A 25,345-nucleotide genomic window follows, 5' to 3' on the forward strand; every position below is an offset into this window, starting at 1 on the left:
TTGTGAGGAGAGAAGGCCTGTAAGAAGTGGAGGAAACATTCTTAGGGGCCTAGTCTGAAATGGAATGTACCAAAGACAATCCTTACACCTTCTCCACCTTCAGGGCCTGTTGAGTACTCTGTGGTGCATCCCATTTTTCTTTTTAATTTTTTTTTCATGTACAGCACTCAGTTCTACAAGTTTTGGGTTCCAAATTTTCTCCCTCCTCGCCCCCAAGACAGCATGTGATCCAGTGTAGGTTCTACGTATGTCTTCACATTGAACTTACATAATAGTCTAGTTTTAAAGAATTATAACCAATGGAATGAATCATGAGAAAGGTGAAACAAACAAATAAGGGGGGAAAAAGTAAATAATTTGCTTCTGTCTGCATTCAGACTCCGTGATTCTTTCTCTGGATGAGGACAGTTTTTTCCATCTTGGAGCTGTCTTTGAACCTTGCATTGATGAGAGGCGTCAAGTCTATCAAAGTTAGTCCTTCCAGATACCATGTGTCTGTAATCGTATATAATGTGGTTCTCCCCTCACTTAGCATCAGTTCCAGGTTATAATGAAGTCTGTCTGCTCTTCATTTCTATAGCACAGTAATATTTCATTACATTCATATACCACAGTTTGTTTACCCATCCCCTTGGTTTCCAGTTCTTTGCCACCACAAAAATAGCTGCTATAAATATTTTTGTACATACGGGTCCCTTTCCTACTGTGATTGCTGGAATACAGCCCTAGAAGTGGTATTGCTGGGTCAAAGGTATGCACATTTTTACAGCCCTTTGGGCATAGTTCAAGATTAGTCTCCAGAATAGCTGGATCAGTTCACAACACCAACAATGTAAGTGTTCCTATTTCCTACATCTCCAGCATTTATCATTTTCCTGTTTTGTCGTGTTAGCCAACCTGACAGGAGAGATGGGTGCATCCCATTCTTGCTGATGATCCAGCCTCCCTACCTGCCTTAGTATGGGCTCCTAGTCCGATAACATGCCCTCTGCATCTCTACTTCTTGGTTTCTCTTGATGGGGCCATCCATTACCAACAATCTATAAGAGCGGCTAAATTTTGGTTTGCAAGGAGCTTCACATGTTCTTCCACTTAATCCCAACAAGCCTATGAGCTAGGCATTCCCATTTTACAGATGACAAAACAGGCTGAATGATTTGCCCAGAGGCACAAAGCTAACGCATCTGAGGTGAGCCTTGAATTCAGATCTTCCTAAAAAGGCTAAATTTTGAAGTTAGCTAGAGAAACCAAGAAGTAGAGATGCAGAGGGCATGTTATCGGACACTCCATTGCCCACACCTACAGCTGAAAAGGACAAACAAGAGGACAAAGCTTCAAACCCATTCCCCAGGGCTATGAGGCCTAAGTGGACAGGAAGGTGACCCCCAGATGGTCCTGTGTGGTATCAGTGAATGGACAAATTCTTCACCCCTGCACGGGGGCAAAATAGAGGGGGAGATTTAAGTAGACTTAAAGACCCAGCAGTTCCAGCCTCGCAGTCAAAGGAAAGAGACTGCTCCCAACCACAAGGTAGGCTAACACAATATCCTAGCCTTCACTGGGGCCTCCTGCCTTCCAGAAGCAGGTCCCTGGCATCTTCAGGCAGGAGTGCTTCCGTTGTACATGGTTGGCATTCACCAAACCCCAGGTACGCTGTGATCAAATACACTAGATAGGACTGAGAAAAGAGTCTGAGAGGAAAGCAAGCATGGTGGGGCTGTTGTTCATGTACTCCTGTAAGACTGGACCCCCCAGTATCCCAGCTAGTGATATCTCTCACTAAGACAAGTTCTTAGCTCTTAAGAATTCCTTGACGTCTCTCTGTCCCTCAGTCTCTGGAGTATGAGTGGGTCCAGTTCTCTGGGATCCATCAGACTTCAAGGTTGTCACCCAGGCCAGTGGCTGAGGCTGGAGGTCTCTGCCAGGTGACTTGGGAGCTGAATTTTAGTTTTCCTGAAAGCTAAGAAAATGTTCGGTTGATCCTTTCAGACACTGTGGCTTCTCTGTTGGTTGACAGAGTTCATCTTTGTGGCCCATCCTTATTAGATGACCCGGATGTTAGCCCCAGTCAATCAATGGGAGGAAATAGAGCAGTACCTTCATGAGGTTCCCCCATTGGCCCAAATGAACATGTGAATATTATAGGTGCCACAGCAAATGAAAGTATCCAGCCAGCCATGGAACATTAATGAAGAATGTCTGGCATTCTGTGAGGCAAGTAAGATACACAGATAGAAGTGAAACCAGTCTCTGCCCTCAACTTAGATTTGCACATTGCAGACTCTTTTAGTTCACTCGCCCAATACCCAGTTAAAGTGGTTAATTACCTAAGGTATATGGCTGGTAAGCAACCACCCAAACTTCAATGCCCAGACACATTTTGCTGCTAATAACCAAGCAAGGAGAGCAGATATCAGTAATCCTTGCTTTCTGCATTGCCACCTACTCATTGGAGCCAGGATTTATTCAGAAGTATGCATTGTAACAAAGGAAAGAAGGACGAACAACTGGTTACTTGTTTAGAAGCACGAAACTTGCCTTTTATTCCAGGCTCTCTTCCTAAGATCCTTCATGATCTTGTTTCTTCCCTCTTGTCCCCCACCCTCCAAACTTAAGCTCAGCAATGCCAATGTTAATTGCGTGTCCACAGAGTACAAGACCCTTTCTTGGGCACAACAGGATGGATTGTCTACAGAACTAAGAATTAGCAATTAATTTGCTTATTTTTGTTGGATTAGGAGCAGCTCTACAATTCAAAATTATGTAGCAAATGCATGAGGGGTCAACCAATGGGAAAGCATGAAGGGAAGGAGGAAAGCTAAGGCTAAGTTTGGGGAGCAGCAAAAAGGCTGGTTTCACAGGAAGGTAAAGTCAAAAAACAAGTAGAAATCAGGTTGAGTGACTGATAGTGGATATCTTTAAATCCAAGGTGACGAGTTTGGATTTTTTTCCCTCGGAAAATAGGGAGCTACTGAAGATTCTTGAGTAGAGTGATATCATCAGACCTGCAATTTGGGAAGATTCTTTTAGCCACTGTGTAAAACATAGTTTGAAGATGCGAAATGTTAGAAGACAAGGAGGAAGCTACTGCAATAAATAGGCCCACGAAAGGGGGTGAGGGTCTGAGTGATAGGGCTTAGCCTAGTGATCGGATGAGTGGGGAGAAGAGGACAGATACAAGAACTGCTGTAGGGATGGAATCAAGATTGGTAAATTCTATAACAATAACTTTATTTAAGTAAAGCTTTAACATTTGGTGTCAGTTGACCAAACTGATTCAAGGTAAATTTGAACCAGTAAAAACTTCTGGATTGGAAATGGTTTCATCGGTCTGTTTGGGGCAATTTAGAAATGCTGTTAAGATGGCAGATCATGATTTCACTGTTGGAGGTACTTCATTCAGAGATGCAGGCCACAATCCCTCCTCTTGAGGAATACCTTCTCTTCCCATGCACTCTTGTCTATACTTTCCTATAAAATCTTCCACAGGGAATCTACCCTTTTCTTTAAAATCTTGGTTATGCTACTGGGTTTGCCAAACTCTTACCTCTTACTTTAGCTAAATATTTGATAGAACCATATCCAATGGAGCTTCTCTCCCTCCCTCCTTCCCTCTCCCTCCTTCCCTCTCCCTCCCTCTCTCTCTTTCCCTCTCTCTGTCTCACTCTCTCTCCCTCCCTCCATCTTTGTCTTCCCCCCTCCCTCTCTCTCTCTCTCTCTCCCTCTCTCTCTCTCTCTCTCTCTCTCTAACCAGGCTTGTGATTTCTTCAGGGTAGGGAACTCTCAGGGAGAAACTTGCTCTGCCTAGGCAGACTGGCACTTGACCCAATGATTTATAGTCAGAGTTACTGGGAACCCTGCCTGGTCCAGGGTCTGTCTTCAACCCGCATTGTCCTGGCTCCAAGGCCAGCTCATTATCCATTACCCACTCCTGCCTCCCTGGAATCCCTTTGTCTTTTTTTTTTTTAATTCAATGTATCTGGTATTTACTCATCTGTGACTTTGTTGCTTTGGCCCCAGTAGAATATAAACAGCTTGAGGGCAGGGGCTGTTTTTGCTTTTGTGTTCCCAGTGCCCAGCAAAGTGGGATTAGGAAACTAAGGCAAACCTAGGTTAAGTGACTTGTCCAGGGTCACACTGCTAGTAAAGGTCTGTGGCTGGATTTGAATTCAGATTTTCCCTCTTCTCTCCCTTCCTTCCTTCCTTCCTTCCTTCCTTCCTTCCTTCCTTCCTTCCTTCCTTCCTTCCTTCCTTCCTTCCTCAATTATATTTGTGTTTATGAATTGTCTCTCCACTGAAGGTGCCTTATGTGTTCCTAGGGTCAGAAGTTCTTGCTACCTTACACAGCTAGAAAGGCTTTGCATTTGGCCTGGTTGTTGGGCTTCCCTGAGGACCTGTCTACCTCTGCTCATACACAGAAGCTTGGTGGTCTGGTGCTAATACCCCCACCTATGTCAGTGTCTGTGAAAGTATCCAAGGGTGGGGATTTGTATCTATGGAGGGAGTGGCTACATCATTACAGTCATGCATCATCACCTCTTTCCTGGATTGTTGCAACAGGCTCATGGGATCACAGATCTGCAGATGGAAGGGACCTCAGAAGTCATCAGGTCCAATGCTTTGAACAGATGAATGAATGGGAAAGCATTTATTAAGCCCTGACTGTGTACCAAGGCTGTGCTAAGCAGCAGTGATGCAAATACAACAGCTCTCAAGGAGTTTCTCTTCTAATGAGGGAGACAAAGAAGGGTGCATGGTGACCAGGAAGCGGGGCTGTGTTTGGAAGAGCCCAGGAACCGAGAACAGAATCACAGGGGAGAAGAGAGATGCGTCTTTCCCAGTAACAATGGCAGTGATGATTTCATTTTGGTGTGAGAACTGGAAAGTTAAGGCTGGATTGTGAAGGAAGAGGTATGTTCATGAGGGCAGGTAAAAAGACCCCTTAAGAATGAAGCAAAGAATGGCTGAAACCAGCTCGAGAGGCGATGCGCCCCGTGAGGCATCCCACAGTTCAGGACACAGGGCCGCAGGGTGAGCAGAGAGCGTTCATTTTTAAAGATGAGGAAATGAAGCCAAAGGGTGCCGAGCTGTCCCCAAGGTCACATGGGGAATCTCTCATTCATCGTCCCACTGGTAGCCTCTGCCCTCTGTAATCCATCTTCCATGGCTGCCTCACCCATATTTCCAAAACAAGGTTATGTCCGTGTCACTGTTTTATTCACATCTTCTCATTGGATCCCTAATTTCTCTCGGAAAAAATATAGATTCTCCACCTGGAGTTTAAAATCCACGCCAATCTAGCTCCCACTGAGTTTCACAGGCTTCTTTTATGTTATTCCCCTTTGTGCCCCATCCATTCCCCAGCACACTGGTCTACCAACTCTTCCCCTAATGTAACATCTGCCACTTCTTGCCTTTGCACCAACTGTCTCACATCTGGAATCCACTCTGTCCTTACCACCAATATTTGGAACCTCTCCCCCCAACAGCTTTTAGCATTTGCCATCTCTCTAAATTGTTTTATATTTATATGCCGATCGTATAGCCCCTAATAAAATATAAACCCCACAAGGGATCGTACATTTAGAGATGGAAAGGCCCTTGGAGTCCAACCCCCTCATTTTACAGATGAGGAAACAGGCATGCCTTTGGTTGCACAGCTAGGAAGTGTCTTCGCAAGTATTCGAACCCAAGTCTTTTTGCCTCTCCAGAGCTCCGTGTTTTACGTTTAGTGACCACCTAGCATAGTGCCTTGAAAATAGTAAGCCCTTCATTGTTTAACTGAATTCCTGGGATCACAGATGTGGAGCTGGAAGGGACCGCTGAAGCCATCCACACCAACGGCAACTGAACTGAATTGATTTCTTAGAATGATTTCAACATTTCACCTTTAGAAAAAGGTCACCTTCAAGCTTGAACAGGTAGTTTCTCAACTACAGCTCATTGAAAGGAATAGGAACTAGTCAAGGACTGAAATGATTCACGATCATCGTTCATTTCCATCAGCAACTCTGCTGGGGACAGATCAGCCAAGCCTGGGTAGCGTCTGGACCGAAGAGCGGCATCCTGTGATTACCCAACAGAACGCTGGATGGTGCCATTGTCTCAGAGAAATGCAGCTCCAGCCTTCACCGAGAACAAAGGGCCAAGGGGGAAGCCCAAAAGGCAAAGCCAGATAGTCTTCCCGTCATGTTCTCGGTTCAATCTCCAGTCCATTGTTGATGTGGGGGATAGAATAGGAAACAGACAGTAACACATATTTCCTTCCATGTATTAAAAACAAACACATAAACAAACAAAACCAAAAAGTAAAGTAGTCCTTCTAAAAAGAAACATGGAAGGAACATTGCTGCTTGCTGAATTTTGGAATTTGCCCTTTAATTGTAAGCTAATGGTGCTCATTCCCAGCTGATGCGATACTTACGGCTTGTCTGCCTCAGTTTCCTCATCTCCAAAATTGGGATAATAATAGCACCTATCTCCCAGGGTAGTTGTGAGAATAAAATGAAGTAATATTTGTAAAGCACTAGATAAAAACTAGACGTTCATTATTATTATAATTAGCTCGGATGGGCCGGGGACAAGAGTTACCAGGTCCTACACAAGCCCCTCCCTCTCCCCAACTTGTATGTGTGCATGTGCCTGGAAGGCACTGAGTTTGTCTGTACTTGTTGACTCGTATTCTAGAGCTAGCTCAGTCCTGAATGTCAGCCTTGAAAGGGGGATTTCAGTGTCTGGGACCACCCCCCTTTCCTCGTTTGTGGGAGGGGGGGATGAACTAGAGGCAGAGGCTGCCGCTTTAACATCCAAGTTCTATGATTCCAAATGTCAACACGAATTCATATCATAGTAAGATTTAAAAAGAGACAGTGTGAGTAGGTACATAGAGGACTATTGGTAGAGTCAGGAAGACCTGTGTTTGAGTCCTACTTGTGGCACGGGTTGGCTGTGTGATCCTCGGCCGTTCATCTGACCTCTCCGTGTCCCCAGGGAACATTCTAAGTTCCAGGGAAGTGCTTACCTGAGTCCTTGGAGGAATTCCCAAATGATGGAGAATGCTATATGATAATGATAATAAGAATAAGAATGGCTAGAGAATTTGCGAAGGGCTTTTCAGACCTCTCATTTGATCCTCACAGCAACCCCGTGAGGGAGGACTTAGTTATATTCAGCCTTATTTTACAGAAGAGAAGCCTGAGGCTCCAAGAGGTGGTGATTGCCCGGGCTTACACAGTGTATGAGGCAGGATTTGAACCCGGGTCTTCCTGTTTGCCGAGTATTCCTACAGCAGACTTCTTCTTTCTCACAAATCCGGACCAACCAACCAAACTAAAACTGAAATGGAATATGGATGTGGCAATAACTAGAACACATTGTCCACCAGATGGAATTTGAAATGGCCCCCAATCTTTCCAATAAAAATCCAAGGGCAGGTCCAGTCACCTACGTTCCAGAAGGACAGAGCGCGTGCCTGGGAAGCAGAGGGAGTTTGAGGTGGAAGATGATGAGAAGGACGCCCTTTGATGACCTGAAATTCAGCAAGTTTAGTGATGTGTGCTTGGAATAGCCACACCAAGTCAGGGAGCATGGAAAGGACCATCACTGTGACTTGGCACACTGTAGGTGCCCCAGGCTCTGGGAGGCCACCTGAGGCAGAGAAGAAAAAGAAACAAACCTACCTGGGGAAGGGATCAGCAAAGGAAAACGGCCAAGGTTTCTCCTCACCTGGAAAGCGGCTCAGCACTACAGTCCTTGCTAGAGAAACCTCAAGACTCTGCTCATTTTCAGTAGACAATGGAGTCTCAATAACACACCATTAAAACAAAACTTTAATGCACTTCCATCCAAATGCTTCTAGAGGAGGTTTCTGTATCCAAGCCTCTGGTACCAAATGTTATTTTACTAAAGAAAAAAATATGCCTACATCATTCTAGAACAAGCAATTTGTCAAATATGGGCCTGAGATTAATTTCAAGGCCATAAATGCTCTGAAGGAGGCAGATTTTTTTTGTTTTATTTGTTGTGATTTTAAATGAGTTCATATCTGAAGACTTGATGGGAATTGATTTGTTAAGCTGTGAGGAACTGTTCCTTTCTATAAAATATAATCTACATAGCTTGAAGGTCCCCCAACAAAGAAATAATGCTGAGAAGCGACACAGGCTAGCCTGGCAAACTCGCCAGGCAAAAAAGATAAAATTATAGGTGAGCTGTGATTTAAGGCAGCTGCAGGAAAAAAGCAAACGCTTCATTTTGTGGGGTTTCTCCTTCTCTCTGAAAAATGATTGGCCACCGATGATCAGCTGTGACTCAAGCCAGGTGTGTGGGACAAAAAGCAAAGACTTCGGGGCAGGAACGAAGAGTCCAGAAGGGCGTCTGGGGGAAAGAAATGTAGGTCTTCTCAGAAACCATTCTGTTTACATCTAAATAGGAACTAATCTGCTTAAAAGAGACAGACATTCAAGCAAAGGAGCTGATGGATCCTGAGATCACTCAGACCCGGCTGGAGGTAAAAACAATGACCCCCACGAGGCTGGAAAGAATGGATAGAGTGCTGGGCCTGGAGTCAGAAAGGCCTGGGTTCAAATTCAGCATCAGACACTTACTAGCTGAGCAAGTCACTTAACCCTATTTGCCTCAGTTTCCTCATCTGTAAAAAGAGCTGGAGAAAACAATGGTAAGAAAACCCCAAATGGGTCAGGAAGAGCCTGTCACGACTGGGCAACAACAACAAAGCTTGAAAGAGAGGCAGCTTTGGAATCCAGGGACATAGGGTTCAGAATCCCAGCTCTGGTACTCTTCACCTGGATGACCCTGGGCACTTTTCCTCCCCTGTAAACCGAAAGGGTTGGAGACTCCTTCCTGCTCCTATCTCTGACTTTCTGATTATCTTTTTCCTCTCCGCTACGTGAAGAAAGTTGAACTTTGGAAGTTACTCTCAAGTACTCCTGCTTCCTCGATGCCTTATGTCCCCGAAGGGGGATTCCAGCTGGGTTCTCTCTAGCTCGCCAGACTGGGAGCGCTGGTTCCGAGGAGATAATGCTTCGGAGGTCTACGTGGAGGGATTACAGGTTTCAAAACCTGAAGTTCCCCACGTTGTCTAGGACCCTAAGGAAAATGAAACAGGAGAGGATCTCGGTTCAAATCTCTCCTCACGCACTAAGTGTGTGACTTGGGTCTTAGGCCTCGGTTTCCCTATCTGCAAATAACTAGGTGGCTCAGTGCATAGAGCGATGGCCTCGGAGTCAGGAACACCTGATTTCAAATCTTGCCTCAGACACCAGCTGTGTCATTTAACCTCTGTTTGCCTCAGTTTCCTCACCTGTAAAATGGGGATAATAACAACATCTACCTTTTAAGGTCGTAAGGATAAAGTGAGGTGACATTGTAAAAGCTCTTTGCAAACCTTAAAGGGCTACGCGCCTGTCAGCCATTATGGCTATCTGTAAAAGAGGAAGTTGAACTACACGGCTCTGGGGCCAGGTCAGAACGCAGGGCTGCCCCCTTCCTCGCCCTGTCCCCCTGCGATCCTCTTGGCGGGATTTTCCATCTGCAGACATGCTGGTTCATCCAGGGTGGTTCCACGCGGGATCTCCCATTTCCACTTGCGCCAAAGCCTCCCATCTAGTCCTTTCTGGTGGGGACGGGGGCGTGTCCCCTACATTTCAGCTGGGGCTAGCGAGTCTGCCTTGTGCCCCTCCGGGCCTCAGATGAATCATCTCCGAGTTTCTAGGCAGGCGAATGGTGCCTCCCCACACCATCCCCCAAAAGCAATCTTCTCTTCTCCACCTCCCCAAGAGGTGCTGATCATCTCCAGGCAGAGGTAGGAGGCAGCGTAGGAGAAGGGGATGGGATAGTGAGGGGAGGCTCCCCGGCTCACACGCGCAATGGAAGAACCTCGGGTCCCCTGGGTGCTGTAGAGAGCTCCCAAAGAGAGAGCATGGAAGCCTGAGCAGGGCAGGGTAAGGGGAAAACAGATCTGGGGCTGATGGGCTTCCTGACCCGCGGAGTCTTCGGGGGATCCTCACCCTCTGTGAGCTAGCAGCCCGCCAGCCAGCGGCCAAGTGGGGCGCGGAGTCCGAGGGGCCGCCTCCTCCCTGCGCCCTGGGGCGCCCCGCCCCCCTAAGCCTTATAGAGAGACAGGGGCCGGACTCCGGCTTCTCCCGGAGCTGGAGGGCGGGCGCGGACCGCGCGGCGCCCTTGACCCAGCTGCCGGTGTGGCCGCCCGGCAGAGCACAGCGGCGGCGGCGAACTAGCTCCGGGGGAGCCAGGGCAGCGGCGACGCTGGGCACCATGGCTGGCAGGAGGGCCCGAGCAGCGGCCGCCGCCAGCCTCCCACTGCTGCGCGTCCACGGACGGCTGTCCTTGCCCCTGCTGAGGCTGCTGCTGGCCACGAAGACGACATGAAGGAGCCGGCGGGCGGCACGGGTGCCCCGGGGGGGGCCCCCTTTTGCAGCCGCCTGAACCACTCGTACCCGGGCGTGTGGGAGTCCGAGCTGGCCGCATTGCATGCGGGCAACCGCACGGGCCCGTGGGCCGCCGAGGAGTGCGGCTCCGTGTCGGTAGCCTACCCACTTGCCATGATGATCACGGGCATCGTGGGCAACGCGCTTGCCATGCTGCTCGTGGCCCGCAGTTACCGTCGCAAGGAGAGCAAGCGCAAGAAATCCTTCCTGCTCTGCATCGGCGGCCTGGCTCTCACCGACCTGGTGGGTCAGCTGCTCACCAGCCCGGTGGTTATCGCCGTCTACCTGTCCAAGCAGCCCTGGCAGCAGCTCGACCCGTCGGAGCGCCTGTGCTCCTTCTTCGGCCTCAGCATGACCATGTTCGGCCTCTGTCCCCTCTTCATCGCCAGCGCCATGGCCGTCGAGCGGGCACTGGCCATCCGCGCGCCGCATTGGTACGCCAGCCACATGAAGACGCGAGCCACCCGGGCAGTGTTGCTGGCCGTCTGGCTGGCGGCGCTCGCCTTCGCACTGCTGCCCGTGGCCGGCGTGGGCCGCTACACCGTCCAGTGGCCGGGGACGTGGTGCTTCATCAGCACCGGCGAGCGCGGCGCCAACCGGACGGGCTCGGCTCACAGCCGTGGCAACCTCTTCTTCGCCTCCACTTTCGCCTTCTTGGGGCTCACGGCGCTGGCGGTCACCTTCGTCTGCAACCTGGCCACCATCAAGGCGCTGGTGTCTCGCTGCCGAGCCAAGGCCACGGCCGCCCAGGCGGGCGCCCAGTGGGGCAGGATCACCACCGAGACGGTCATCCAGCTCATGGGAATCATGTGCGTCCTCTCCGCCTGCTGGTCCCCCTTGTTGGTAGGTCTCGACTGGGAAGGGGGGCGTCGGGGTAGGGGACGCAAGAGTGTGCCCGACTGGGTGGAGGTAGGCATAAATGTATGAGGACCGAGAGGATCTTGGCAAAGGTGTGTGTGTGTGTGTGTGTGTGTGTGTGTGTGTGTGTGTGTGTGTGTGTGTCGGCGTTGTCTATGGAGAATTCCCAGGGAGGGAGGGATTGGGGGCAGAAGTCTCATCCCCTCTTCTTGATGAGGGGAGCATAGGATTATCAGTTGTCGCTTAATGTTGTGTGTGTGTGTGTGTGTGTGTGTGTGTGTGTGTGTGTGTGTGTTCTCCTTACTCCAACAGCCCCCTCTGTTTCGCGCTGTGTGCCATTCTCACAACCCAAGACACTTTTTTGGCTTCCAACTCACACCGTAAGGACCAACAAGAAGCACATTTATGGCCTGGGCTTTCAGGTTGGCGTAGGGACTTGGGGTGAGAGATCCAGAGCTGGAAGAGACCTCAGAGGCCCAGCCCCCTCATTTCACATACGAGGAAAGTTAAGAGCCGGACTTGCCACCCAGTGCGCGTCAAGGGGACGATTTGGGCCCCAGGTCCCTGACTCCCCAGGATACAAACTATACTGTCTTTCTTATCTTATTTGCTCCTGACAGCCAGCCTTGAATGATGTGGCGGATATTATCATTCTCTGTTAGTGACAACACAATATCGACGTTATCATTCCCCACAAGAAACTTATCTCTGATCAAGATTAATTAATAGCTGTCAGAGGCAGGGGTCGAACCCACGACAGCCTCTGACTCTCCTCTAGATCTCTGTCGCTCTCCCCCAGTGCCGCAGGTTTGGGGCTCATCTCGACCCCGCAGTAGGGATATGAAGGCACCTCCTGCGCATGAAACCAGGCGACAGTAGCCCAGACAACTGGGAGGACCCTGGCCCCGCGGTCCTCAGGCAACCCATTTTGGTTCCCCCAGGTGGAAGTGGGATGGAGCTGGATCACTATCAGTCACTGGCCTTAGAGTCTGGGCCAGAGATGCTCCAAACACTTCCACAGGGCTCCCCCTTCCTTGGGACACCCCCTTGCCTTTTCCTGTGTGGTCTGAGTAATCTCAGATGGACTCAGACAAGTGCAGTATCCTTAGGGTGTCCACATCCCAGGATGCTCTCTACCGCCCTTGCGCCAGCCTGTGTGGGAGGCATCTGCTCCGGCAGGGGCTCAGGGGCTCCTTCAGATACACAGGGAGGGAGAGCACTTAGCCCCCTGGCCACTGAACCCAAACACCCAACCCCTGCTCCTTCTTTCCTTTCCATTTTTTTTAAATTTGAAATTCCCAATCACGAACGTTCCACATACAACTCCCCCCAAAAAAATTGTATTTAAAACAGTGAACTTATATTATTTATTTTTTAAACAGTTGTTTTTTAGAAGTGATCCTTGGGGGTGTATTTTATTCCTTGCTATTCTAAGCTAAATACCTGCTTTTTAAAAAGGACACTCAGATAGCAAACAATGCGACATTTTATTTAGACATAGTGCCTAGCACAGAGTTTAATAAATGCTTGTCTCCTTCCTGGCACATGAATGACCTCCAGCGATTTCAATAAATTGAGGACCATGTGTCCAAATTTCCCTCCCTAACCAGCTGCTACCTTATGTTTCAAAGACAAACTAAGGTTCAGGCAGGATAGTGCAATGAAAAGAGTAGCATTCAGATCTCTTCTGTCTGACACTTAGTATGCTGGCAGTGTAACCAGCCACAAGTTCCTTCATCTCTCTCAGCCTCTGGAAAATCAAGATCAGAAGGCCTGCAGTCCTCCTCCTCAAAGGGGCATGTGAAGATCGGCTCAAAGCATCTGACCAGGATTTGTCTTATTATCATATGTGACCTGGTTGTATTATCATCCTTAGTAAGTGTGTGACCTTAGACAAGTCACTTAAGTTTCTTGAGTTTCAGTTTCTCCTTGTCTATTAAATGATGTCAAAGAATCTATGAACTTGGATGGGAAAAAATACATTTTTTATTTTTACTAACATTTAACTGATTTAGCATATCCTTCAGTCACAAATTTAAACACACACACACACACACACACACATACACACAGATGTGCTCATGGATAAGCACCTGAAAAATGGTCCCTAGGCATCACTAGACTGCCCAGTTCTATGAAATAAAAAAGGTTCAGAACTCCTGTATCAGAAGATGCATATGTCCCTTTCCAGCTCTGAATATATTACCGGAGGAATATCTAAAATTCTTTGCACATTTTAAAGCGCTGTCATTATTATTAGCAATCCAGTGGTTTAACCAAAAACTGCAAATAGTTTAGATGCTTTTACTGCTAACATAGAGAAAACACGAAGAAATCTGTGCAGTGAAGGGGGCCAGACTTGCAGTGGCGGGGCCTGGGCTGGAAACCCCGGGTCTGCCTCCTTGGCCAAGTCACTGGGCTACCCTGCTCTCACTTTCTTCATCTACCAAATGAAAGCTGCCCTAGAGGATGTTTCCATTTCTGTTCTCCATCCTATGCAGAATTAAGAGCTGTTACTTCTATAAGAAAGGCAGGGGAATTGGGCTGGGCCACTTTTTATTTCTGTTTTGGGATCCCCAGCATCTCAAACAGTGCCTGGTTCGTAGTAGATGCCTAAGAAACGCTTCCTACTTTGTAAATGACTAGAAATGTATTTTTGGTAACTGTCTGCAGAGTCTTCCTGACATAGCTACTTGCCTCCCTCTGACTTCATCCCTCCTGTTACTCTAAAAGCCCCCCCAAACACAACTAAGCCACATAGCAACAAATGCAGGCATAACCCAGCCATTTATAGTGATATGGGGAGGGAGAAGGGGCACTCCTTGGCTTTGGAGTCAGAGGCCCTGAGTCTGAATGGGGCCTCTGATGGTTTTGGGAGATTGACTTCAGCAATTTGGGCCCCAGTGTCTGCCCCAGGAAAAGGAGCGCACTGGAAGAGATGCTCTCCAACTCAAGTCACCACACACTCAGTCTCTGTTTCACATATTACTACTGATCACACATGTATGCCTAAGGGCCCTTCCTGAGTTAGGTCCTCAGTAGAGAGAAGACAAGTAACTGGTTGATTTCATTTGGAACTTCTGGTTTGTTTGTTTGTTTTTTTTTAATTATGACCCCAGTGGATTCAGGAAGAATTCAATCTGACAGCTGTCATGGGAGATGTCAGGACTCAGTCACTGTTGCAGGAAATGTGTCCTGAGTGTCCTGGCATAGGCATTGAGATAATACTTTCCCTCTGCTGGGCTGTAACCATCAAAGTGAACACTCAGATCTGCTAAGTGGCTTCTATACACTGTTAGCTGTGGAAAGCTGGAAAAGACCTGAGACATCATCTTGTCCAAGGCCCTCAGAAGATCAGTTGTAGACTTAAAGCTGGAAGGTCATCCAACCCAACCTCCATAGTTTACCAATGAGGCTTAGAGGATTTATATAACCCATTCAAAGTCACATGGATAGGAAGGAGCAGAAAAATGGGCCTTTGGCTCCAAACAAACGGCCTTTCCAGCATCTCAAGGTTCCTCAAGTTCTCCTGGGGACTGTACCTGTACTAACGAGGGCCGGAAGACCAGAGCTCCTCCTATTACACTGAGCTGCTGCCTCTCCCTTGTCTGTCCTTGTGACAAACATTATATTTTAAAATCAATAAAGTGAGGGCTTGAAGCTTAAGGAGAATCTTTGAACTCTTTTTTAAAATGAGGGAAGAAGATGGAGAGGGAAATGGAAAGAGAGAAGGGGAAAAGGAGGAGGAGGAGGTGAAGGAGAGGCACACAAAGAGACAGAGAAAGGAAGAGACAGAGAGGGAAAGAGAGAGAACATTTCTGCTAACCAACCGACATCTGCATGCAGTCTAAGCTCATGTTTCATGTACAAGAACCTGAGACACAATCTTCAAGTTTGCATGGGAAGGTCTCCTGTCCAAAGGTGGATGGAGTTGGGACAAAGGGAGTGGCAAAGGTTTCCTTCCAGCAGGGGTTTGCAGAAAGGTGAGAAGCCCTCACCAAACATCCTGCAATAGAATTTTGTGAGTTATAACGTTCTACTGGGAAGAAGCTCATGTTTGCACCAGCCTTCTCACTCTGGCCTGAGGAAACTTTCTTCAAGTTTTGTTTCTTTTTACTTTTCTTTTTTTCCCTTTTTTCTCTATCTCCTCCCTCCCTTTCTTTTTTTCTTCCTTCCTTCCTTCCTTCCTTCCTTCCTTCCTTCCTTCCTTTCTTTCTTTCTTTCTTTCTTTCTTTCTTTCTTTCTATTCTTTAATCCTTCCTTCCTTCCTTCTTTCTCCTTTCCTTCCTTCCTTTCTTTCTTTTTCCACCTCCTTATTTTTAAAAATACAATGACCCTTTCCCAATATCTCAGTTTATGAATTTTTTTCTTGCATCAAAGACCATTTAAGAGAAGTTGTCTGATAGAGTGAGCACATATGACATTGAAGGTGACATACCATCTCCTTATCCTCCTGACTCTTGACTGAGAAGAAGTCAAGTGTGTTTGATCAGCTGGGACCCAGATTGGACTTCACCTTAATCAGAGGTTGGATGGTTTTCCATGTCCCTCTTGTTGCCATTCATGTCATTCAGCATCAATGCAGAGTCATCGAGTCCTCTGGCATTTCCCTGACTCCCTTACCTGTCATTTTATAGGCACAGTAGTGATCTGTCCTATTCAGGAACCACTACTTATGAGTTCTCCAATTGAAGGGTAACTACTTCAGGTTTTGTTTGTTTTGGAAATGGTTTATTCATGGCATCACAGATCTAGAGAGGGGAGACCTTAGAGGCCTCACTTTGGGAGTCCAGCCCTCACTTTGGGAAAGCTGAGGCCTCAGAAAGTTCAGTAATTTGCCCAAGGTCATGAAGGTAGGAAGGATCAGGTGGTAAAGATTTGGGGTTTAAATCAAAGGTCTGCCTCTAGAGCCAGTAGCCTTTCCTCTGATCTCTGCTGTACATCCTTCATGTTTTTTATTTATGTGATGATCATTTCTGGATATTTCCCACTTTCTCCCTCCTTTCTCCCCCCACCCCGCTCAGTTAAAATGCCCCCTAGATAACTAAGGTCATACTTCTACACAAGGAAAAGTAGTTAAATCAAAACCACCAGCCTAGAGACGTGTACTTTATGTAACATTCTGCCCCTTCTTAGCTGAGGAGGAAGCAGTGTGCTACGTATCACTGATTTTTAAAATTACTCCTCATTCAACTGCTAGCTATACTCAAAGACTTGAGAGTGGAAGGATAATGCTAATTAAATATTAATGAAAATTAAAACTTTGATCTGAAATACCTTAGATAACACAGAAAGTCCCCTTTCCTCTTAGGCAATTAGGACTTTAACTTTTGGGTTTTGGGGGGGAGTGAGGGAGAGAAAGAAAAATATTAACTTGTAAAGTACTAAGATGACTATTTAGGATATACAGGAAAAGAGAATGGTTCACACATACTTGAAATAGAACCTGTTTTTTTTTTTCAAAGAGTTTGCAAAATATGAGAATGCTTTATTTTGTTTTGAAAGTGACAGTCCAGGGGCAGCTAGGTGGTGCAGTGAGTAGAGCACTGGCCCTGGAGTCAGGAGGACCTGAGTTCAAATCCAGCCTCAGACACTTGACACACTTACTAGCTGTGTGACCTTGGGCAAGTCGCTTAACCTCAATTGCCCTGCCCTCCCCACTACAAAAAAAGAATCATAAAAAAAAGAGAAAGTGACAGTCCAGTGAGAGCCATTCAGAACCTTAACACCAGAGTAATGGATAACCTCCCAGCTGTTCCCATGCCTAAGGCAGAGACCCCCAGTTCTAGGTCTGAAGTCAAGGCCCGATCTAGGTATTGATTTACAAAGCCCTTTCTATCCATTATCTCATTCCTCAGCCCTGGGTGCTCAAAGCTGTTGTTATCCTCATGTTGCAGACGAGGCAGACTGAGGCTAGGAAGTAGCTGAGGTCAGATCTGAACTTGGATCTTCCTGGCTCCAGGCCCACTGCTCCATCTGCTGCACCACCAAATGTTATATACACGTTTGTTGATGCTAAACAAATATCAAACCATCTCTGCTTAGCATGGAAGCCGTCCACAGGTAGGGACCCACAGGACGCAGGGAGCTTCAAGGCCCCTTCCAGAGTCTAGAAATCATTACCTACTTTATTACACCATAAATTACTCTAATATGCCAAAGGACTCCTAAGTAGGTGCTAGGTTAACTTTGTGCAAGTGATTGTGTTTCACAATATGAGTGCAGGAGCATATTGCATGAGGGTAGTGACCCGCCTTGGCTCAGAATCCTGGGTGCATTAGGGGTTTTGTAATAGAAAATAATCCAGCCTCTGTGTTAGCATTCAGACTACTAAATAGTTCTACCCTTACAAACATGGCAGCTGTTCAGGATCATGGAGCCCAGGCTTCTCAATGAACTCCTAGTCAGTAGGTGTTTTGTCCAAGCACTTTGCAAAGCAGAGGGGGCTGGCAGCTAGCTCAGGCCCAGAGCCCTGTACCAGGCTGAGGTCAGTCCTGGCTGCCGCACTTGGTGGGATGCTGTCCCTCTTGGCTGTCCTGTCCCCTTCAGCCTCAGCTGAGGACCCTCCTGCACAACAATCACCCTCGAGTTTTTCTGTATAAACTTTGTGGATACTTAGACATTTGTCCATCTTATTCTGCCCTCCCCCATTAGAATGGAAAGTCCTTGAGGGCAGGAGTCCTCTTTTGTCTTGCATCCCCAACACGTAGCACAGGGCCTGGCACGGTGTAGGCAGCAGGGTATAACAAAGGACAGACTGGAGTGTGAACCCTGCCTCGGACACTCAGTCGTGACGTTGTTGTTGTTGGTCCTTCCTTCTCAAAGAGCACCACGGACATCTCCAGGAGGGTGTCTTGACCTGAGCGTGAATTGGATTGAAGTGAGGCAGAGCTGAGCAAAGTTGTCAGCCTCACTCTCTCCCCCAGCGTCACTGGTGTCCAGCGGCGGGACAAAAGTCAAGATGGTGGGTGATGGTGATGGCCTGCCGTGTAGCTGATGTTGTGACCGTGGACAAGTCACTTAATCTCTATTTGCCTCAGTTTCTTTGTCTGTAAAATGGGGATAATAATAGCTCCAACTCCCAGGGTTATTGTGAGGACCAAATGAAATAATCCGTGTGAAATATTTAGCACGTAGTAAGTTCTATATAAATGTTGGTTCTTATTATTATGTTTAATAGTATGATTATTTTTAAAGGAGAAGTCATCTCTGAGACTTCGAGCCAAGGCTGGATGACAATTGTCAGCCATCTTATAGCGGGGCTTCACTTTGGAGTCTAAACTGGACCAGATTCAGGCCACTCAAGTCCCTTCCAGATTTTAGGGTCACAAATTTAGAGCTGGAAGGAGCCTAGGTCCCTTAGTCCAACTCTCTCCCTTTACAGTCACTAGAGTCAGGTGACTTGTCCAAGGTCACACAGGGGGTAAGTCAAGCAGTTGAAATTTGACCTCAGGTCCTGTGACTCCACATCCAGTCATCTTTCGACATCACAAACCCTGTGATTCTGTGATTCTTAGGAATATGGATCCATAGGAAACCGTGAGAGGACAAGGCAAAAGTGAGTATTATCTGGCCCCCCAGGAACGCTACAGAGAGTAAGCGCTTTAGGGCAGATCCGAATCTAAGGAGCTCTGAGAAAAGCCGCCCTGGACCGGACACAGGACACGCTTGAGACAGCCAGGAGACAAGAGAATTCTGGGCTTGGACTTAGGAGGACCCGAGTGTGAATCCTGCTTCCTGCGCTTTACACTCTCCTCTTCCTACTGTCAGCTGAGTGACCCTGGGCAAGTTTTAATTAACCTCTCCCAACCTTAGTTTCCTCACCGGTGAAATGGGAATGATAACAGAAGCCCCTGCCTTCTGGACTGCTGTGGGAATCAAGTCCGAGGCTGTAGGTAAAGGGCTTTGCAAACTGATGTTTTAGTTAGTTTGATGATCGCTAGCATTTTAATAATTACCAGCTGTTATGGCCGTCGTTCTTCCTGCGGATTACAGACCTTGAAGGACGGATAGGATGTAAATAGGTGGGGAGGAGCAGCGAGATTATTCCAGGCAGTGCAGAGAGCTCTGGCAGGAGCAAGTCTGCCGTGCTCAGGTCACAGGGAAGGAACCGGTCTGACCAGGAGTCGGCAAAGCGTGGAAGACAAGGCTTCTGAGGGGGAGATCAGGCTGCAGCTCGATCTGAGGCAGCGAGGAGGCCATGGAGGGCTCTTGAGCAGGGGAGTGACCCGGTGCTAATGCCGGGACACAGGCTTATTTAGCTGGAGGGGAGACTGGCTGCAGGGAGACAGCCGCTGACAATGACCAAGGGCGAGGCTGCGTGGGTCTCACTGATGGTGGTCACAGTGGTAAATGGACAAAAATGTGTCCTTTCTCTTCATATCTTCTTTCTTGATCTCCCCAATTCCCAGTCCTCCCCCAATATTTACATTGCATGGATTTGGGATTCAAGAGGCAGTCAGTCTCTATCATTGATAGAAAGCTGGACATGGAAGAGCAGAGGTCAGATTCCATTTCTGACATATACTGGTTGTGTGGCCCTGAACAAGTCACTTCCCGCCCCCCCCCCTGCACCCCCCCCCCAGCTCTCTAAGATGATAAAGTAGAAAGTGCTTACCTGTACTGGTGGATGGAGTCTCCTCTTCATGGAGTTCTGATGCTAATGACATCACAGATCCAGTCTCTGTCATTGCTTTTTCTTTTTTGTTTTTGTTTTGTCTGGTTTTTTTTGGTTCGTTCATATATTTTATTTATCTGCTCAAAACTAGCAGTATAAGTTGGTGGGGGTTTTTGTGAGGATACCACAGTCATAGCTTCCACTTCACAGTCCAATTTAAACCCATGGATTAAATTAAGGTACAAAGGGAAGAGATTACTTCCTTGCGAGGAAAATGAAATTTGTTGTCTGTGAAGGAAAATCCTTTTCAGGTTAGTATCGTCACAGAGATTTCTTATTTGAGGATAGCTTCCTTTCGTCTGTGTGAAAAATAGGACAACACTGCATAAACGTCTTCCAATAAAGTCAAGTATTGGGAAACCTTGTCAATAGAAAATGCGGGGCCATCTCTAATCATCCTGATCTATGTCTGGCCACTGGACCCAGATGGCTCTGGAGGAGAGAGTGAGGCTGGTGACTTTGCCCAGCCCCCCTTCACTTAAATCCAATTCACTTGCAAGTCATAGTATCACCTCCATGATGTCATGGGTCCTCTTTGAGAATTAAGGACAAACAACAATATAACATATCAGATGGCCCTCAAATCTTTGGCTTTCAAGGAGTCCAGGTGTGAGAGGGTGACCCTGATCTATAGGACAAGCACATGGAAACCAAACCCCCAGAAGAAGAGGATGAAACCATTATGAAGGACAGTCATCAGAGAGCTGAAAGCTGGAAAGGGCCCCTAGGATGATCTAGCTCCCCTCACTTCTTTCGCTCATGCTCTTAATTTTTTTTGGAGGGGAGGGCCACATTGTCTAGTGATACTCAAGAGGGTGATTCTCAGTATTCTACACAAAAACCTGAAGGGTGCCTGGGAGCCGTGGAGAAGGGTGATCAATGGGAATCTGATCTGAGGACTAAGTGATACAGTTAACAGGTAAAGCTGTAGATCAGAATAAGGAAGACTGACCGGGGGTGGGGAACCTTTGGCCTAAGGCCACGTGTAGCCCTCGAGTGTGGCCCTTTGACTGAATCCAGACATCATAGAACAAATCCCCTTAATAAAAGGATTTGTTCTGTAAAACTTGGACTCAGTCAAAAGACCACACCCAAGGACCTGGAAGGCCACAGGTTCCCCACCTCTGCAACTTGATGGTATCTTAGACTACTCAGTAGAGACCTACTGAGAACTAAAAATAGAACTACGCAAAAGGACTAGAAAATTAGAAAAAAAAAAGAGTAAAAAATGGAACGAGACCGCATAATCTTCAGGTTGGATGTTAACTACTAGTTGTTATGCAGTCATTTCAGTCATGTCACACTCTATGGGACCCCCTTTGGGGTTTTCATGGCAAAGATACTTGAGTGGTTTTCCTTTTCCTTCTCCATTTCATTTTACAGATGAGGAACCTGAGGTAAACAGGGCAAAGTGACTTACTCGCCCTGGTAAGTGTCTGAGGCTGGATTTGAACTCACAGGAATGAGTCTTCCTGATTTCAAGTCCAGTGCTCTAAATCACCTAGTTGCCCTAACCACTAGGAGATCTGGTCTAAAATTGTATATCACTTTCAAAAAACACAGAAGATGACAATAACATCACAGCATGTCAACCAGCATTTCTGTGAGCTCTCCTGGCTTAGGAAAGAGTGGGATGTGCGTGCTGAGTTCTGATCGGCTCTGCCCCTGGAGGTGGCCGCTGTCCAGGGGCAAGTGACAAGCCGTATTCTGGCCATTACCGAATGTGATATCCTCCCATTTAACCGATGCGTCCACCTGACAGAGGCCAGGCAGGATAATGTTTGGGGTTTCTGATAAAGGTCGGATGTAATGAATTCAGGATGTAATGACTGGCATCTTGGTTCCCCTGGGCTGGAGCCCTGGCGATGGGCTGGGTGCGGACTTTGAGGTCTCCTTCTCTCTGAGCTGCTGCTGAGAAGGTATTTTTCTTCTCTGGAGGAGCTTTTCTTGCAAAAGCAGACATCAATAGACAGGCAGCCATGCTCATCCCTCCAATTCAAAGTGACAGCCTACAGATGTCTAGTGCTCCATTAAACTGAGTGGCCTGGGAATCCACCGTTGCAGACTCTCCCTCTCCAAAGGCTTCGATTTGGGGGGCATGAGAAAGCCCAGTGTCAGAACAGTCAACTCTAAGGTCAGGAAGACACTGCCAGAGAACAGGCTGGCCGCTCAGAGAGCTGAGCTCCACCTATTAGGTGATCTCTGGATCTGAAATTCAGCCTCGTGCTCCTAGGTGGAAGCCGCACAGTCCTCACGCAGCGGAGGCAAGTAGGTTCGGGCACCCCAGGGCTGATATCCTTCCTCAGGTGCCTTTCTGTGCTTGCCTGGCCCCACCAATGGGGGTACAAGAACTCCTTTTTGGGTTTGGTGCCTCCTCTTCCTTTCTGTGGGTGGGGAACGCATCTGGTGATGAGCCTCCCTAGGCTTGGCTGGCTGGGCCAATCCTTGGGACGTCCTGTTCCTATGGGCTCATCTTTCCAAACCTGGCCCCTCAGTTCCCATGACAGGCAGAGCATGTGCAGCAGCAAGCTAGCGGCAAGGCTGCTCTCCCCCTTCCCCACCCCGCCTCCACCGCTGCCTCACTCCGCCTAGCTCTGTTTTGTATTTGTGCATTTGCACCCCAGCTATTGTTCCCAGTATGACATCATTCCTTGAGAGCAGGCCTTGTTATTTTTGTCTTCCAACCCTCAGTGCCTAGCACCGTGTCTCGTGAACTGTAGGTATATAATAAAAGCTTGTTGACTTGAGAATTGAATTCCCACCCAGAGCTGCCCTGAAATGGAATGTGCTGCATTAGGAAGTTTCCTGTCCCTGGAAGGCTTCACACTGAAGCTGGGTGGCCACTTGTCCAGGCCAGATGGCTGCTTGTCCAGCCAGATGACCACTTGTCCAGTTTTCATGTATCAGCCCTGGCCTTGGCCTGGACCATGGATGTCAGACTGCAGTAGAAGTCACCCAAGGACCTTGGCCAGCTGTGTACTGGCTCAGAAAACCACATATCAACGTTATCTCTGTTCCGTTGTATTTTCTTTTATCTTATTAAATATTTCCCAGTGGCATTTTTATCTGGTTCAGGCTCCTCCCTGGAGTGTGTTGGCCGCCTCTGGACCCACTGACGTCTGCTATCCTTTCCAGCCCTTGCAGTCTGTGAATCTGCCCACTCTGTGGCCCATGGCAGCTTCCTGCAGCATCTGGGCATTTGGGAACCTGTAGGCACAGGCAGGGCAGAGTCTGACCAGAGCTTTTCATTCGCCTTTAACCCCAGGTTCCTTAACAAAAAACTAGGATTGTATTCTGGAATATCAAAGAGGGCAGGCACCCAAGGGAAATGTGTAGTGGGGAATTCAAAGGATTTAAAGATTCATAGTAGAAGTGGCAGCTACTCCTCAGGTCCTGGTCCTGAGCCTGGTTGGATAAGTTTCTAGACCTCTTTACATACATTATCCCCTTTGTTTCTAATAACATCACAGTGCAGTGGAAAGAGTTCTGGCTCTGGAGTCAGAGAATCTGGGTTCAAATTCTGTCCCTGACTCATTACTTTCGTGACCTTGGGTAAGTCACAACCTCCCTAAACCTTATCTGTAACCCCGGAGGGCTGGAGATAGTTATCCCAGCCACTGGGGAGGCTGAGGATGGTGGATTACTTGAGCTTGGGAGTTCTGACCTGCAGTGACCAAAACCCATTGGTATCCACAGTACATGTTATACCAAAATGGTGAACCCTAAGGATGGAGGTGGGGGTAACCAGGCCACTTAAGAGAGGGTGAATTGGCCCAGATAGGAAAGGATCTGTGTCCGTCCATAGGGGGATCAAGCCTGTGAGGTGCCAGTACTGACTATCTAAAGGGACCCAAACTCAAAGCAAGAGAAAACAAAAAGATGGGATTGGCCTCTGACCTCTGAGTCTTTTTTCTCTCTAAATCTCTTCAGAGAAATAAAATGGTTTGAAATTTGATTCGTGATTCTGTGACCTGGGCTGAAACTCCAACTCTGCCACTTGCTTATTTGTGCAACATTGGTTACATCACTTATAGTAGTTTCTCTGGGACTCAGTTTCTTTATCTGTAAAATGCAGGAGATAGACCAAATGGCCTCTAAGACTCTTTCCAGAACTAACATTCTGATCCTGTGGCTAGCTCTGTGCTCATCATTTTTATTCCCATGTTAAAGATGAGAAAGTTGAGGCACAGGGATTAAGTGATTTGTCTATGGATATTCCTCAGGTAGTCGATGGCTGGGTCAGGCTGGAACCTGGGTTTAGCATTCTTCAGTATCAGGACCACATTTTTATGCAGCATCCTTTACCCTACACACCATGATGGACTAGGTTCTTATAGTTCTTGCAATGTTCTAAATTCCAAATTGCCTGTTGAGCAGCCTGGAGAAAGTAGGGGAGGCAGGACCTTGATGGAGCCAAGGGCTATGAGAAGCTGGACTGTATTATTCTCTGATAAGGAACAGTGAATGACCAAGATAAGTTACTTAGTCATTGTTAAAGGTACCTAAAACTCTGTGTGTGTGTGTGTGTGTGTGTGTGTGCGTGCATGTGTGTGTGTGTGCGTGCGTGCGTGTGCGCACGCATTTCTGTTTCTAATTTATAACCTGTATTTCAGGGGCAATGCGGTATAATGGTCAGAACACAGGACTTGGCATCAAGAAACCTGGGTTCAAATCCTACTTCTGACACTTTTCAGAAAATATCAAAACAACTTTAGAATACTTGACAATCCTCCAATAATCTTTCATTTTAATAGCTTTTAATTTACTTTTTAAAATCAGAAAAATCCCAACACTGAAACAGTGTGCAACAGAGAGGCAGCTCCAATCAGATGTAGAAGGAGATTTGGCTTTTTTTTATATACACACAAGGAAACCCCCGCAAGAGTACCCCGGAGTTGCATTTATCATGTGTGTGGCTGCATGTGATCATGGGCAGGCCCTGACCTTCCGGAGCCCCAGTTTCTATAAAAATGAGGAACATAATATAGAATCCATAACACAGAATAACAGAGCCCCTTTCAGCCATAGTTAGATCAACAAGCACCTGTTAAATGCCTACTATGTGCCTGGCACTGTGCTACAGAACAAGCTTCCAATGACCCTCCTTCCAGGATCTGGGATTTTGCCCGTAGGAGTCCTCTGGACTGGAAAGTTGAAGTCGGCCCGGTCATGCTGGGCTTTAAGGGCCAAAGAGCGCAGTCTGTGTTGGATGCTAATGCTAATGGGGAGTCATTGGTTTTTCCAGCAAGGAAGGGGCCCAGCCAGTCAGACCTGGGCTGCAGGAAAATCACTTTGGCAGCTACATCGGGTCATTCGGAACTGAGAAGAATGGGATGCTCTGGGG

At 47.5% G+C, this 25,345-nt stretch overlaps 1 protein-coding gene across 3 annotated transcripts in view; it reads left to right on the forward strand.

Moving 5' to 3' along the window:
• Positions 1-10,403: 10,403 nt before the first annotated feature.
• Positions 10,404-25,345, forward strand: part of PTGER3 (prostaglandin E receptor 3) — a 97,501-nt gene continuing 82,559 nt past the window's right edge. For all 3 annotated transcript variants that reach the window (XM_036757867.1, XM_036757868.1, XM_036757869.1), the window contains exon 1: positions 10,404-11,309. In XM_036757867.1, the coding sequence (XP_036613762.1) occupies positions 10,404-11,309 (906 nt within the window). The remainder of the gene's footprint in view (positions 11,310-25,345) is intronic.

This window comes from Trichosurus vulpecula, chromosome 4 (assembly GCF_011100635.1).
Source record: "Trichosurus vulpecula isolate mTriVul1 chromosome 4, mTriVul1.pri, whole genome shotgun sequence".
In the NCBI taxonomy this organism is placed as follows: Eukaryota; Metazoa; Chordata; class Mammalia; order Diprotodontia; family Phalangeridae; genus Trichosurus; species Trichosurus vulpecula.